At 38.3% G+C, this 17,188-nt stretch overlaps 4 protein-coding genes across 4 annotated transcripts; 1 reads left to right on the top strand and 3 right to left on the bottom strand.

The window, feature by feature from the left end:
* Nucleotides 1–19: 19 nt before the first annotated feature.
* On the bottom strand, nt 20–1,570 carry FG386_003107 (uncharacterized protein; the record flags this gene model as incomplete). Its single annotated transcript, XM_067342335.1, has 5 exons — nt 20–76; nt 145–310; nt 360–557; nt 610–1,152; nt 1,338–1,570. 5 exons carry the CDS (start codon nt 1,568–1,570, stop codon nt 20–22), a joined length of 1,197 nt encoding a protein of 398 aa, XP_067197884.1.
* Nucleotides 1,571–1,949: 379 nt separating this feature from the next.
* Nucleotides 1,950–2,261, bottom strand: FG386_003106 (uncharacterized protein; the record flags this gene model as incomplete). Its single annotated transcript, XM_067342334.1, has 1 exon — nt 1,950–2,261. The coding sequence occupies one exon, from the start codon at nt 2,259–2,261 to the stop codon at nt 1,950–1,952; it is 312 nt and encodes a 103-aa protein (XP_067197883.1).
* A 1,161-nt stretch (nt 2,262–3,422) lies between these two features.
* Nucleotides 3,423–8,960, top strand: FG386_003104 (uncharacterized protein; the record flags this gene model as incomplete). Its single annotated transcript, XM_067342332.1, has 1 exon — nt 3,423–8,960. The coding sequence occupies one exon, from the start codon at nt 3,423–3,425 to the stop codon at nt 8,958–8,960; it is 5,538 nt and encodes a 1,845-aa protein (XP_067197881.1).
* A 54-nt stretch (nt 8,961–9,014) lies between these two features.
* FG386_003103 (uncharacterized protein) lies at nt 9,015–17,141 on the bottom strand (the record flags this gene model as incomplete). Its single annotated transcript, XM_067342331.1, has 3 exons — nt 9,015–12,660; nt 12,745–12,828; nt 13,570–17,141. The coding sequence occupies 3 exons, from the start codon at nt 17,139–17,141 to the stop codon at nt 9,015–9,017; spliced, it is 7,302 nt and encodes a 2,433-aa protein (XP_067197880.1).
* Between the last annotated feature and the right edge of the window lie 47 nt (nt 17,142–17,188).

Genomic DNA, 17,188 nt, shown 5'->3' with positions numbered 1-17,188 from the left:
TGTTCACTTCATAAATCCTTTAAGGCAATATCCATCTTTCATTGACATTCTTAAGAAAATTTTTGATATTTTGTTCCTGAATAATTTTAAATGTAATTTCGTTTCACTTTTTTAAAATAATTTTATAGCTTTTTGTCAACTTACAGATATTATATCCGGATAAATCTTTAATAAACTTTCCAAATAAAGTCTGACAGGTATTTTCCTATTCTCTGGCAATACATCTTCCCTTTTTGATAAGATAAAATCATTTTTTTCAATGGCTTTTGTGATAGGATCTGTTTCTGGACCGCAGTTGTTTATTCTCATCCTAATTTAAGATTGTTAACTGATTAAAAAAACAGAAAAAACAAACCTACCATTCTAGGTATGACTTTGCCTCGTATTTGTAACCTTTATTACAAACAACAAAAGGTACCCCTGTACGATTTAAATCTATAAGAGTGATTGGACATATATCCCTATCAATACTTCCATTTTTAACCATTAGCTGAATTCTATGCAACAACTCCTGAGCCTCTATTCTTCTCCCAGATTTACTCGAACTTTTTTTTGGTCTAAAAAATTACTTTGTTAATCCTGATGTTAATATTTATTATAGCAACTCACCTTGATTCTGAAATAGCTGATACAACTAATGCACCAAATCCTAGAGCAGTTAAGCCACCAATAATACCAAGTACAAGCAGTTGTGGGAGTCTCCTTGGTGGACCAATGTTTTCTTTAAGTTCCCTTCTAATTGTAGATATTCCACTATATATTGCAGGACCAAGTGATTTTTCTCTTAATACAGAATCAATCTCACTTATTAATTCTGGATACATAACAATATTTAGTGCTGGCTCTACAGAGACCCCCCACCTAACTATTGCTCTATTCTCACTTGCTAAATACACAAAAATAATGTCGTTATTACATTCATAAGAACTCAAACTCCAACTTTTTAGTAATTGATTTGCAATGTTGCCACCATCACCCATTGTTGGGGGTAATATCGCAACACCAATATTATAACCTGACATTGAACTACCACACTTAATTACTTGATTATTCTTTATATCTTCAATTAACGTATCAATATAATCACCCTCTTCTGCAGACAAAAGCTTATATGGATCACAGATATTTGAAGAAATTCTTCCTCTTCTTCCACTTTATAATTAAGGATATATATATTAAGTAGAAAATATTTATTTTATAGTTAATATTTTTTACGTATTTAATTTATATTAATAAATATTAGTTATATTGTTATTATTATAGTTATCATTCGTATATAAATCAAAATAACTATATTAATAACGATAATAATAATTTATAAAATGCTAATTACTTACCATTTTTCTGGATTTTTTATTGGACTTGGAAAACTAGACAATATATTGTCATTCTCTGAAGAATCGTTGTTGTTTTGAATAAATTCTAGTTTTTTTTCTGGGAATAAATTAGATGCCAAATTTAATCCATTGAATAGTACATATCTTCCTGTATTCATACATTTTATTTTCTTTATTAACAGGACGTTTTTCAGTAAAAGTAATAATAATATTGCAGATAATGATATTCTCATTTTCTACAATTATTCATATTTCTATAAAAAAGAGGATTCCTTTTTTTGTTATATTCAAGTTTAATTATACCTGAATACATGCTTTTTTTCTTTTATTTTGTGCATGCAAATTGTTGCATATGCATGCAACTTTTACTCAGACAATTTACACATTATAGGCATACGGAGTCTATAATTACATTTAATTAAAATTTAGATTGATAAAAACAGATTTATTAATAATTATTCAAAGAAATAAATTTTAATATTCTATTTAATGAGGCTTGAAGCCAAAGTAGTAAAATAATTAATAACAATAGTATAATAATAATAATAATAATAATAATAATAATAATAATAATAATAAGTAATATATATACACTTAAAAAATCTCAATATTTTATTTGCATTCAAATTTTTTTAATTTAATATTTTTGATATCATATTGTGAAAGTCTGTTATTTGAATCCTTAAGATAATTTAACAACATAGACAAGTCATTTTTAGCGTTGAAAGCCTCCTCATTGTTTTTTTCAGTATTGTATTCGTTTATATTTTGTAAATTATATTCTTTCTCAGAATTTATGTTTTTAATTGTTTGATTTACAACTTCAAGTGCACTTTTACGAATTTCCATGAATTGATTTCTAATATGAGGTATTACCTCATCTGATTTCCATTCAAATATATCATTTTTTAATTTGTAAACCATAAAGCTTATAAGTGTAAATAAGTATTCGTCTGCTTTTGGGCTTAAAAAAATGTAATGACTATTATTTATATTTACATGTGGATAATGTTATTTTTAGTCAAAAAGGTGTTCGGCGGGACCCATATTAAATTTCATTGTCATTTTAAATATCATAATATGTAAACAATCGGAGTATTTCGATTCCGTTTGATTATGTTTTTAATTGATATACAAATCTTTTTTAAATATTATTGTAAAGTGGTAATAAAATCATTTATAATAAAAATTTATGACAATTCATATTTTAAAAGGTGGCGATAACAAATAAATCACATGTAAAATCATGTATTTTATCTCTAAAAATAAGAATTATAATTGTTTTTTATATAAACATACTAAGATAAATCGGGAATTAAAATTTTACAGTGGATTATAAATGGACCAATTTAAAATATAATAAAGTGTATTATTAGAAAAAGTGTTCTATCACTCTTTCTGATTAATATAACTTCACATAGCCTAATTAAATAAAAATTATATAGATTCAAGGTTACAACTAGTTAAAAGGAGTTTACAATAGTGGTATATTACTCAAATTTAGAATGAAACAATATTAAAAAGAATTTTAAGAGTGCCGCACTAATTAGGCGCCACTGCATGCATTACTGGCACTGTGGGGCAGATAATAATGATGAAAAATTAAATTTTTAATTTCAAAATAAAAGACTATAAATAAATAAAAGAAAAGGAATAGATTATTTACATAGTTAAAGTTATAAAGAGTAAATATTCGATTTTTCTTACTCAAATCGAAGATTTGCTCCCCTATTATTTATTTAGAAGTTCTGTAATTAACAAATAAATGGAACAAGTTATATAGCATAATTCCTGCTTTAAATATATATATTTTTAATAATAAAGGACTTAATTAATATTTTGGTAAGGTTAATACAGAAAACTCTATAAAAGGTGAATTATGAACAAATAAGTGGCAAATTAAGAAAAAAAAAGTATTTATTAACAGTAATTTTTTCCCACTGTAATTGAGAAATAATAAAAGAAAAGAATTTCACTTAGTTTATAAGTTAATATTTAAAAGAATAATAATAAAAGGAATACTTTAATAGAAGGATTAAAATCAAAATTTTGATTAGATATTAAATTTTGATTATATAATTAAATATGACTTCATTTTTAAAAAATGACTTGGTTTGGGTGCCATGTAATATTGATGGTTATAAATTAATGAAAGTGGAGAATGTTGATATAGTAGGAGGAAAATTACTGGTGAAAGATCACAGAATAGATGATAATGACAATTGTTGTTTACCAAGAAGTGAAAGTGTTTCAATAGAGTTGTGCAGTAAATATGTGAGTGATACAGATAAAGATGATAATACAGCACTAACATCATTAGATCCTGCAAATATATTAGAAAATATAAGATTTAGATTTGCAAAAGGTAAAATATATACAAGCACAGCACATTTACTATTGGCGATGAATCCGTATAGAGAAATAGAAAATTTATATTCTCAAGAAACAAAAAGAAGTTATTATGGTAAACATATAAGTCAGATGCCTCCACATCCATATTCAATAGCTGATTCCTCTTATCGTAGTATGGTATTAGATAAAAAAAAGCATGCAATTGTAATATCAGGTGAAAGTGGAGCAGGAAAAACAGAAACGGCGAAAATAGTAATGTCATATTTGGCGGAAGTAGGTATATTACCGAGCAAAAATGAATTAACAGAGTCAGAATTTGATAATTTAACTGACAAACAAAAAAAAAGATTAATTCAAATACGTTTATCATATTCATCAAATGAAGTATTTGGTGAAGATGAATCAAAAAGAATACAGAAAAGAATATTATCTGCAAATCCTATATTAGAAGCGTTTGGAAATGCACGTACTGTGAGGAATTATAATTCATCACGTTTTGGAAGATTAAATAAAATGTATTATAATGAGCATGGTTTTTTAAGAGGAGGTGGAATAACAACATATTTATTGGAAAGTAGCCGTTGTGTTAAACATAATCACAATGAAAGGAGTTATCATTGTTTTTATCAGTTAATACATGGTTGCAGTGACCATGAGTTAAAGGAGTATTATTTAGAGAGGAATGTATGTAAATATAAATTATTAAATCAAGGAAATTTGGCATATAACTCAGAAATAGAAAATGATAAGAAGCAATTTTTAGTATTGAGAGAATCATTCGGAGTAAATGGTATTGATAAGGATATGCAGATTTCTTTATTTAAGATATTATCTGGAATAATATTGTTAGGAAATATTGAATTTAAAAGCAATAATAGTAGTAACGATAATTTAAACGATTCAAATAATAATATAACATCCTCAAATGATGGAGCAAAATTAGAGTTTGAAGACGAAGTCTTGATTGAAAATATATCAGATCTGTTTAGCATAGAGAAAGGTCTATTATCAGAAGTTTTACAGGTTAAACAGCTAAGAATAGGAAATAATCAAAGTTCAGTATCGATACCAAGAACAAGTAATCAGTCAATACAGTTAATACATTCTATAATAAGATCAATATATATGAGATTATTCAATTGGATGGTGTTTCAAATAAATCAATTTACATCATGCAAGGACGATATTGATTTAAATTCAAGTTCTCCATCAAGAGGAAACAGTGTAAATAATTCTTTGTATATAGGAATATTGGATATATACGGCTTTGAAAAACTTGAGATAAATTCATTTGAACAATTATGCATAAATTTAGCAAATGAAAAATTACAGGAGTTTTTCGTGGAGAAGGTGCTTCAAAGTGAACAAAAATTGTATAAACAAGAGGGTTTGATATGGAAAAATATAGATATTCCAAAAACACAACCAGTTTTGGATTTAATATTTGATATATTTTCATTGTTAGACGACGATAGTAGATTAAAATCTCAGGGTCAAGACCGATCTGATTACACATATTGGCAAAGAATAAACAATAAATATGGTAAATCAATGAATAATAATAGTGGAATAAGTGGAAGCAATAACTGTAGTTTGAGTTTATCGTCTCCAAGTAAGTGTTACAATGACAGTAATTTACAAAGTTTGCAAAAACTTATAAAATTCCCGTTAAATGGTTTAAAAATGAATTCAAACGAATTAAATACAAAATTTGTGATAAAACACTATGCAGGTTCTGTTGAATACACATTAAATGGATGGTTGGATAAAAATCACGATAAAATTATTCCAGAACTAGAGGAGTTGTTGTATAATTCAAAAAATAGTATACTAAATGGCATAATAGACGAGGAATATAAGAATAGAAAGAGTGCTAGTTTTAGGAGTGTTAGTAAAAAATTTACAAAAGATTTAAAAGATATGATACAAGATTTAGGCGAGATTTCGTTACAGTTTATTCGTTGTTTTATACCAAACAATAACATGAGGTCAGATGAATGGAATGGTCACTTGGTATTAAATCAGATGATGCAATCAGGGACGGTACAAATGGTAAAAATAATGCATTATGGCTATCCAAATAGAGCGTGTTATTCAAATTTAATTAAACAATTGAGATGTTTATTACCAGAAAAGTATATATACGGTTTTTCAGACAGAATGATAGTTGAATTTTTCTTATCTACGTACAATATACCTTCAAAAACATATCAGTTTGGTATTTCAAAATTATTTTTAAAATCCGGTCAATACGGATTGCTACTAGATCAAATTAGTGACTATACAAATGGTAACTATGACAATGGGTTGGTTTTACCAGACGAGAACGTTTTAATTGATTTAAGAAAAAAATTTGTAAACAAATGTTTTAAAAGATGTGTAATGGTTGCTGACATAGTTAGTTGGTTAAAAAATCGTTTTATTAAATTAATTAAAATTAGAAAAAATATAAATATGTTGTTGTGCATGAAAATATTTAGATGGTATTTATTTTATAAGTTTATTATGTTGCCGTTAAGGAAGAGAATTTCAAATAGGATGCCATATATATTATGCAATAAGCTCTTAAACAGGATAATGAAGTCAGGCATTATGAAAATTAAGGTATTTGTATTTAGGTTGTTAAAATTGAATGTTCAAGCGTACAATAAAATTATGAATAATAATATTAACAATAGCGAGAACAACAAAAAACTGTCAAACAATGCTAAGGATTACAAACATGGGAGTGATGACGATCAAATTAAAAAAATTAATAAATCAGTTCGAGAAGATAATATTTTTGGAATGAATAGCGACAGTAGCGTAAATAAAGCTGGTAGAAAAAGTAATATTTTAGAAAACTGCACTAATATGAGTGATCAGGGACTTGTTGGTTTGGAAATATGGAAACAGGAGTTGTTTTCGTTTATTGGATTTAGGAATAATAGAAAATACAATTACATTGTGCATTATGACGGTAATAACGTTTGTTTATTGGAGATATATGGGGAAAAAGTGAAGACATACGAATTATTTGTTCCAATACTAGACAGAAACAGTAAAATTGACGATTATTTGTGTTTGGATACTATAAAGTTTATAAATACCGACAATAGTATGAATATTGAGCTTAATCGTATTGAAAAAGACATTAGGAATATAAATTTCAATGATGATGATTACAATAGTGAAAATAGCAGCAGTTACGATAACAGTAATAAGTGTAATGAGAGCGATTCTTGCGGTGAGAACAATACATATTATTCTGAATATAAAGAATTAGATACAGATTTGTGCGCAAAAAAAGTAGAATATGATGTTGGTAACTTACTATGTTTGTCACAACATCCAACATTTAACACAAGTTTTGCGTTGATAAGCGACAATGGGTCAATATCAATATTTAGGTTGGACATTGAGGTTTATTCAGAAGAATCACCATGTATTGACAATAATGAATATGGGAATAGCGACTATTGGGATATAATAAATTCAACTCCCTCAACCAAATTGCCTAATCTAGGTTGCGATTTGAGCACGGTTAGTGACAGCTTGTATACTGGAGGCGATAAGAGTAGCGTTTCTAAATCCATAAAAAGCAGAAGAGACAAGAGCATCTTTAGTTTAAAGGGCGGTGGTTTTCACTGTAATGTAAAGAGTGCTAATAGCAGACTAGGCGTTTATACGGAATGTAAAAATGGCGAAAGGAAAACGGCAGATTCCATACCAACGATAAGCATATGTTCAAATGTAACCTTTGACGAGTACATGCCGTCTGAGTGGACGAGAAACGGTGATATATTTGTTCCACTGAGGGTTCACTTTATAGATTCTACGTCGTATCAGTACTTGGGTATACTTTGGCACGTTGAGTATTCCGAAGGAAATATCAAAAAGAGCTTAGACGGAGAAATTAGTTACGTCAGGTTGGAATATCCGGAGTCAATAAAGTGTTTTAGGAACAAAAAAAGGAGCATATCTGAGAGTCAGTATTACAATAACGATATGGGTGATGAATGCACTGGCAAGATCACTAGATGCGAAGATATTGTTTTATATGATGGTTTGTTTACAATTGTTGATTTATCTACAAACGAAATTATAGAATGGTTAAATTTCCCGTTTAAGTTGTCTAAGATAGTGGAGGAATGGAGTGGTATTGGTGAGGGCGATAACAATCATCTAACATGGAACAAGGTAAGTAGTTACCACCCAAAATGCTGGTGTAATCTATTTGGGTTTGCGATGAGCGGAAAATCCGAGGACAAAAGCGAAGATGGTTGCGATAAAGGACCTGTTTGTTCTTCGTCTTTGATATATGATGTAATACCAACCGCGGACGTTTTGAAGGAAACGTGTTTTTTATCGAGCGAAAAGGTGGGTATATTCAAAACCGGTGAAGATAGTGGAACTGAAACCTGCAGTTCCTCAAAGGAGTGCAATACTGTTGAGGAATATCTCGTTTTCATAGGAGGGCCGAGGCTCGGTCTAATACTTTCATTCGAGGCGCAAACCCAAAAAAACGAAGAGCTTTTGGATACCAATATGTACGTGTTGTACGACATGCTAAAACTGAATAAGGAGATAGAGTCGGGCAGCAAAGTTGACTTGGCAAGCTCTTCTGGTCACTCCGGCAAGATTACGAGCGAGGAGTTCAAGAACATATTGGAAAATTCGACGTGGTTTACTACTTCATTGTGGGTGAAGGGTCAGAACGGCTACTCAAACGGCGTGAGAAGCAGCAGATTGGACTCATCTATATTAATAAATTCGAGACTTTCCTCTTCTTTGTATTCAAACAACTTTGGAATAAACGACGTGACGCTGCTTTTGGGTGCGATTAACGGCAGAATAATATCGCTTAATATGAGAAAAAAGCAAGTAGTTAAAGTGACGCTGATATCTCCGTTTGAAGTTGACAGTCGCAGGTTACCAGGCGACATGAGAAGCAGCTCAATAGTGTCAATGTTCTGTGTTAACGACACTATGAACGACAAAATAACGTGCATGTCCTCCACTGGGGACATGGTAACTATAAACTTGAGTAACATATCCGCCTACAACAATAACAATAACCTGGTATACTCGGACAAGCTGCATATTTGTTTGGAGAAAAAGTACAGACCCTTCATAGTCCAGTTTTTGATATTTAACTCGAGCATCGGTCCGAGAAACATCATAGATAGCAAGCTGACGCAGTCATTTGTATTTCTGGACGCAGTGGAGAAAAACCTGGTGATTTATAACAAAAACCTGGGCGTGACTAGACCAATTGCGACAATAACGTAGCGCGAATGCAGTAGGTGCGACATCCAACAGCAAATGGGGCAGCAGACTTGCCTTCTACTCGGACATTGCGTCGGAGCCGGCGACGATTTCTTTTATGTACTCCAGGTGGGAGCGGAAAACGTCGTTTCTCCAGTTTTTGTCGTAACAGGAACTGTAGCAGGCGCACTTTAGCGTGGGTCCAGAGTCGTTCTTAAAGTTGAGTTTCCAAAAATGCTGGTAGTAATTCAGCCTTAGAATAACTGAATTCTCGTTCAGCTCCAGCGAGTAGATGCTGTGCGGTTCCATTAAAAAAAACCTTGGCGTGTCGTTGCGACCGTTGTTGAAACTAATCAGCTGCAGGAACAGAGGACGGGAAATCAGCTTTTTCAGCACCGTCCTGGTTTTCCCGGCGTCCGCCAATTTGCTCTTGAAGCTGTATATCGCTGGCGGATTTAAGGTTAGGCACGAGGACACGTGCCCCTTACTCAAATAGTCGCTGTTGCTGTAGTCGTAAGCCAGATATACATTCGAGGACTTGATTTGAATAAGCGAAAAGGAATGGTTTAGCAGAATAGAGCTAATTTTTTTAAATATCCTTGATATTATAAACACGGGACAGGCCAGCCAACATATCGATACCTTGTACGGGATCAGCGGGTTCCAAACGGAATCGTAGTGCAGCACGAACCAGTTTATTGGGTTCAGGTTGTTTTTGCAGTCTTTGTAGTTTATGTTCTTGTCTACGTTCCTCCACCTCAGTATGTTGCACCAGGACGAGAGTACCTTCGTCGAACTTACCCTGTTCGTCCTCGGACCAGAGCCGTTGTTCACTTCAATATTCAGCTTTCTGGGATGGTCCTTCGGCGCGTTGTAAAAGAAAAACTGCTCCAGTATCTTGATTATTGTCTTTGCGTTCTCGCAAGACACGCCTCTGAGCTTCGCTACGTTGCTGCACTCCCTGCTGCCGCCGGCTGCTCGGGAGTCCCGTTCATCTTTGTCTGGGTTCCCGTGGGTTAAAATGCCGTCAAGGTCGCTCTTCCTGCCTGAATTTAGAGAATCCCCCCTCAACTCGCAATCCGAGTCGATCATCCTTCTCAAGTAGTCGCTTTTCGCGGGCACTGAGCGCAGCCAGTAGTTCAAAATGCTGTCTATGCAACACTCCCCGTAGCCGTTTGAGTAGCAGTACAGAGCCCCCGAGTCAGGCTTCTCCAAGTCGCCACATGGCGAGAACCGCCCGTTTTCGTCGAAGAAGGGAATGATCGAGAAGTGAAAGTACTTTATCGAAAGACCCGAGATGTAAGACATGCACAAGTAATGGTTTTCAGGGTCGTCTTTGCTGCAGTTGTAGTTGATCAGTTCGTTTTGGGATTCGTTTACCAAGTCGCAAATAAAGGGCACCTCCCTCTGCCACACCAACAGCTCGTCCACGTAATTGTAGTTCACGTTAGACAAACTGTTGAAAACCGTGTAGTACCTGAAGAACGCCGACGAATCGCAGTCCGCGTCCCCCATCCGTTCTTGTTCGAAAACGAACTTGCTTCCGCACAGATAGTAGCTGTACTTGTAGCTCGAAACGCCGTCTCCGCAGGCGCTTTGAGTCCCGGCTCGGCCTCTCAAGGCGAGGGCCTTCTCCGACCCCGAGTCTCCGGCTTCCGCTCCCGAAAGCACACCGCCCCCCGGGCCTCTGCATTTATCACCGAAGACAAACTCATCGACGCAACAACTGGCGCCTCCGTCGCGTCCGGAGTTTACCACCTGCACAAGAATATTGTCGTCCTCCGTGAGCAGGTAAAGCTCGTGTATATAGTCGTAGTTGGGGGAGATGTTGTTCTCCATTGTGCTGTAAAATTTAAGCAGCTGCACGCTCTCCGCATTGTAGTGCTCCAGGTTGTTGAAGGACCGCACCTTCAGTATCTGAAACGACATTGTCAGTCTGTGCAATATCAGCTCGTAGTATATAAGCCTAAGCACATCGTCGTTTGCGTCGCTGAACCCTGGTCTTTTCTTCGCCGAAGGAACATCGGCGTTTTTGGAGTCCAACCTTGCATCCCCGCCGCACTGCTGGCCTATAATGCCGCTATTGTTCCAATAATACGCCAAAAACAGCTCCCTCCTCGGAGTAATCGTCCAGTTGGCTATCCTCTGGTTCCCGCCGCCGGTGTGCGGCTGGTTCCCGCCCGCGCCTTCGTCGGCCCCTATCTTGCTCATGTTCGTTGTCAGTGGGAGAAGCGTCGAGCCCAGCAGGTCTCTGAAGGCGCTTCCGCCGCACCCCTCCCTCTTAAACTCCGATTTCGGGTGCTCTTCGTCCGGCGAAAACGAAAAGTCTCCGGACTCCGGGTTTCCGTTCGTTCGGCGGCCGCGTTCGCGCCCGTCTAAGACGAGATCTATGTCCTCCTCCTCCTCCTCCTCCTCCTCCTCCTCCTCCTCTCCCCGCGAGCCCTGTTCGTCTGCGTTCTCGTCCATCAACGTTATCGTAGAGGACAGGTCGAAAAGGCCAGGAGCGCTTTTGCGCTCAGAAGACCTGAAGTAGTACACAAAAACGGGCAACCTCAGCTTGATCGTCTTTAAAATACCGAGACGCCCCGCCCTTTCTGTATCTAATATGCAAACGTTGAGTGAGTCGTACCAGTCCAACTCGGAGAACGAAATAAAATCGCACGTGATCGATGTTTTCAGAAATCTCACCTCGGTTATCCTGGCCAAACGCAGCAGTCTCCTGCAGTCCTTAGGGCCAGAAAGCAGCACGGGCGGACCGGGACTCAGTATCTTTATATTCCTGCCGGACCAAATCAGCGATCCGTCTATTAAATCGCTTTGCAGCTGCGAAAGAGCCATGTTAATGCACTCCAACAGGTTTGAGTTGCAATAAGAAACCAGCCCCTTCAATAGTTGTTTGTCGTTGAGCATTTTGCACACTCTTACACGTAGCTTTTCGACAAAGTCCGTAATTTTGTGAGTGTTTGGTGTCAGTTCCGATATCACTCCCTCCCAAAAAACCTCATAAAAGTCCCTCTTCTCACTCCCCTCCTCCCCGTCTTCCACCCTCCAAGTCAATATTATAGACAAGAAATGGTGCTCGACATATTTCTTGTTGGTCTCCAGGTAGTCTCTGAGAAAAACCAAAACGCCCTTCCACCACTCAAAGCCGAGACCGGAATATAAGAAGAACTCTCGCGACAAGATTATCGCCATTATTATTCTGGTAGACCTCGGCTTTATCACGAAATTTGTGTTCTCGGTAACCAACCCCGACAGGCTTTGAGGGCCCGGGGACCCCGCGTCTGCCTCGGCCTCGGGCTCAGCCAAAGTCATCCCAGTTATGCTTATTTGCAAATAGTTGTTGTTGTCAAACGAAACCATCGGGGACGTACCGCTGTACACCATTTTCCCTATCAAAGATCTCTCTAAGTACCACAAGTCCCTCTGCGAAATCCTGACCTCCGGAATAGACATCTCCAGTCTGCCCAACTCCAAATCTCTGCTCTTCTCTACGCATTCTATCTCCACATACTGTCTTATCATTTGCCACCCCGAACTCCTCACTATGCCGTCAAGCACCGACACTCCGCTGACCATTCCGCTTTCAACTGTTTTTGAACCCTCCAGGCCGAACTGTATCGAACTGCAGCTTGGATCAACAAGGCTTTTTATGCTGTAAAACTCGCTCTCTTTCTCCCTCAATCTGAGCTCCAGCTCGCTTGACAAAAGAACCGGATAGCTTCTGTCTCACCAAAAACAACACAGAGTTTGTGGAAATATAACTCAACTGCGCTCCGTCTGTCGGCGGACACGCAAAGCCACTTACCCGTACTTCTTAGAGTCGTGAAACGACAACGGAACCACTATTCTCTCCCCAAAATCCCCTCCCGAGGGCTTATATTGGAGGTTTCTAGCCATTTCCCTCCCCCGTTCACGCGTCCGTGCACGTCTTATTTATATCGCTCCTGCCCCGGAACACACTTGAGTCGCTTCGCTAAACAAAACCCAACCAAACTCCTTATTGGACAGAAGAGCCGCTATCACATTCCTTGTGCGGTCGCAATCTGCCCGTTTCGGCTCAGGTACCGCAAAGACGAGTCTCTTTTCCCTCCTGTTCTTCGCTCCGCCGGCCACCACCCTGTGGCAGACTGCACCTGGACAAAAACAGGAAACACCGATTTGTAAGGGAAAAAAGGGCGGCCGCGGAAAAAACCTCTCGACTCAAAGCTGTTTGGTCTCGCTAACTGGACGCACTCAACGACAAGCACACGGGCTGCACCACATGACGCCGCGACTCCGGTACTGGAACCAAAGACGCTGTGAAAAATCTCCCGCGCATTGGCGGCGTCGAGACGCGCGGCAGGGCGCGCTTCACAAGATCGCAAACTGGTTCCTCAAAATTGCCCTCGCTATGTAGTAATAAGGGTGCAGCGTGGAGTGGAGACTCCACACATTTGCGTCTGAACCGGACTTGTTTTCGGCTTGCTCGCCCCTGTCCAAGCGGAAAGAGCGACCGCTGCCTGACTCGGCGTCCAAGCCGCGGGGGGGTCCGACCGCGCGCGTGTTCCCAAAAGGCAGAGCCCCCCGCTCCCTGTTGCATGAGGACAAGGCAACGGAACCGTTGATGGATACAATTCCCTTGTTCGGGGACATGTTGATCACGGGAACAGGATTCTGTTTTCTGAACTCTGATACGATGTGTCTCAAGCCGCGCGAATTCGACAGAAGTATCTCTTTCTTGAACGCCCTACTTTTCCTGCGACGATCTGCGGATCTAGCGGAGCCTACCATTTTGGCCAGAACTGAATAGGGACGGGCATCGTCGCGAGTGTGCAAGGCGTCGCCTTCGCCCTTCCCGGAGACCGTGTCCCTAGAGGCTAACTCGGCTTCGCCTTTTCTGTACACCACAAATCTCTTGTTCAAGAACACCTTCACGCCGTTTACCTTCTTGTACTTCTTTCCCTTGCTTTCTACCTTAGCCGTTAAATTGTCGAGTCTAAACAACGCGAAGTAACTCGACATTGAATCGTAATTGTTATTTGATTCAATCAAAGATGCTGACGGGGACGAATAATCGTTTATAAGCTGAAATGTACCGGTACCGGTATATTCCCATACTGAGTTATCGAATTTAACGTAGTTTATTTTTCTGCCTACTGAAAACTCTACCAGACCGGCGTCTCCGTAGCTTGGGTTGATGATGCAGTTCGGGGCGTTTGGCATCGACATAAGCAGCGACTTGCAGTGACTCAACACGCTCTGCTCCACGCTGTTTCTGCAGTTAGAGAGCAAAACCATCAACTTTATGCCAGAAGAGTTCAACAAAGGCAGCAAAGAGGAGAAGTTGTTCTCCAGTTCAAAACCCGTTGCGAACACAACCTTGCACCTCACCTCCAATTTTCTCCTCTCGAACGTCGTCTTGTAGGGCTCGCTGCCCCCGAGCAGCTGTCTGTAGTGAACTCTCCACTCCGGCAGGTTGCTTGCTGCAGAACTGAAACTGCTCGCGCCCTCTGCGTTAAACAGTTGTATCAAACCAAAACCGTTGTTCTTGGCCTCGTTGCCTTTAACTTTAAGGCTTGTTGCGTTGGTCACACCGTACACATTAACGCCTGCGCCCATATTGTCTTTAATTGAATTCTTGTTAGTCACGCGATTCCCCGGACTCACTTTGCTTGCTAAGGCCCTGCTTTCGCCCTCGTTCGTAAATCCAACGCTCTTGCTCTGGCTAAAATGGCCAAAATCCCGTTTTTCCTTCCCAGAAAACTCATATTCGTTACCGATCATTAAACTTTGATCCCTCACTTTTAACCCTTCTCTGCTCAAACCGTAAACATTTTCTATTAATGTATCGCTACTGCTATTGTAGTCATCCCCAACGTCTATTTTAATTCTTCTTCTGGGCACCAATGCTCTCTTATTGTCAATTGTGACCGATTGACAGTGAGTGCCTATATTACCGTTACCGTCTACAAAGAAATTGTTTCTATTATTTGTGGTACTTTCTTCTCTCTTTGTGTTTTCGCCTCTAATAACCTCAATATCACACGAATTTAAACTGCAATATGACGATATGTCAACGTCGCTAGACGCGTCTTTCCAAGAACCTATTATGGAACAAAGTGTATTGTTGTCCAGCAAACAACCGTAGTCGTCTCTTTTAACGGAGCCGTCTCTCGTTCCCGGTGCGACTTCGTCTGAAACTCGGTTTGAATCTGAAATAAAAAAAGTACTGGATGCTGTTTTCCCAGCTTTAACGTCGCTGCTACCGCTAACTATTTGGCCACACTCGGTTTCCTTGTGAGCGATGTTTGTTGTTATTTCGTGATCTAAGTTCACGGGAACTAACTTTGACCTTAAATTCTCAATCCTTCCTTGTATACTGGAGGAAACGCTCTGATTCTTCTTGTACTCAACTGTATCTTTTATGTTTGTGGTTGAGCTTATCGAAAAGCCATTAGCGGACAAGAGGACGTCTTTTCTGCTGTTAAAGCCACTCTCGTTCGCCTTTTTGCAGTCCGGAGCGGCATCAATGCACATTTCAAAGTCACAAGTCTTATCCAAAGCAAATTCGCCACGCGAATCATCCAGTACGCTGAAGGCCGAACTGCCACTACTAGCGTCGGCTTTATCGTCTTTAACGTCACTAACGCTGCTTAACTCGCCGCTCTTGTCTGCAGAAACATTCCCACCACTGCTGCTGCCTGCATCGCCGTTTGAATCTTTATAGGACAAGTACATTGCGTACAATTCGTCCTGTCTGTACTGTATAAACCTAACCATAGGAAGCTCAATACTGTAGGACTTGGAGTTTTCGTCCCCAAACACACTTGTGTTTGTCTTCTCAAAACCCCCCTTACGCTTTTCGCTGCCCGTTAGCTCCTCGTTCTTTGACCAAACAGGGTCGAAGAAACGAGTATCTGCACAGCCTGCGTTTATGTTAAACTCATTCTCTCTGCTCCAAATACTGTGAGCGAAGGTATCTTTTTCAGGTTCTTTTAAAAAAATGACCGTATTGTCTTCGTTTGAGGACAATTCAGTAAACAGTTCTCTGGAGTAACCATAGTCCAGAGATTCGGGAAACGCGAACACTATCTTTGGAAGCTTCGAAATGCCCTCATTCCTTATATTTCGTAAACTCGTTTCGCAATATATATTCTTTAAATTGTGAAACGGATTGTAGCGTGAATTGCAGAACTCCGTTCTTATTTCCAAACTCATCCATTCAATCAACGTTTTAACGGATAACATAAACGACTTAATTAGTGGAGACACTATAAATACTGGAAATACTATATTGTTCTTGCTCCATATTGCGTCTATGTAACAAAGCAACTCCAACAGAAAACTGTCTAATTGTATAGGTATCAATATAGTACCATTCTTGTTCTTTTTTAAATAATGCAGCAACGTACCTATTAATTTCTGTATATGTACAACTCTATTTGAAAATCTTTTTGTCCCCAAATAATTAGTCCCGTTTGTGTTTGCATATCTTACATCAAATCCATACAACAGTATATCTGGTTTGTTTAATCTGCACATATCTGAAGGAGTCACGTGCCAATAGGGATGCGACACCGTATCGTTCACGTAAACAAACTCCTTATTCCCTGATTCTGAATTCACCGTTACCGACCATATTGTAGAACCCAATTCAACGCCACTAGGCAACGCCTTTAGCAATATACCTCTCAATCTACTTAAATTAGTATCAACGCCGACACCACTGTGCTCTTTTCTGTTTTCAAACAGCTGAATATTGAACGACTGATAATACCTTAATCTGCATACGTTTTCACTAAATATTCCCTCTATGTCTTCAGTCGAATAGGGTAATTGCATAAACCCCGGCCTGCTGCTGTCGCTGCTGCACGTATACTGTATTCCTCTTTCTTGTTCCCTTATGTTCATGCTCTTTATTATGTCCAGCAACACATTGTTTCCAAATCTGAAAACCGGCTCTGTGCATACTATAGGTATTTTTTGGGACACTCTCCTTTCTCTTAGTATCTGACTCAGTAATGGCAATCCTCCTATTGATCTCTTCGTGTAGTTAGTTAAAAGTATGATGTGCGGAAGCTCCACTTCGCTGAGAAGCGACTTGTCACACTTCAGCTCATTTTCTATCCCGAAATCAAACCATATCAAGCACTTGTTTATCCTCAGCGCATTTCCCTTAATAAATTCGCTTTCTAGTATAGGTTTTACTGATACATCCAACATAACGCCTAATTTGCCCCTTCTATATCGGCTGCCGTACTCCAATCAAC

Source organism: Cryptosporidium ryanae (assembly GCF_009792415.1).
Source record: "Cryptosporidium ryanae isolate 45019 chromosome Unknown contig_63, whole genome shotgun sequence".
Lineage (NCBI taxonomy): Eukaryota > Apicomplexa > Conoidasida > Eucoccidiorida > Cryptosporidiidae > Cryptosporidium > Cryptosporidium ryanae.
Note: the sequence above shows the minus strand (reverse complement) of the source record. Positions and strands in the feature narration are given on the sequence as shown.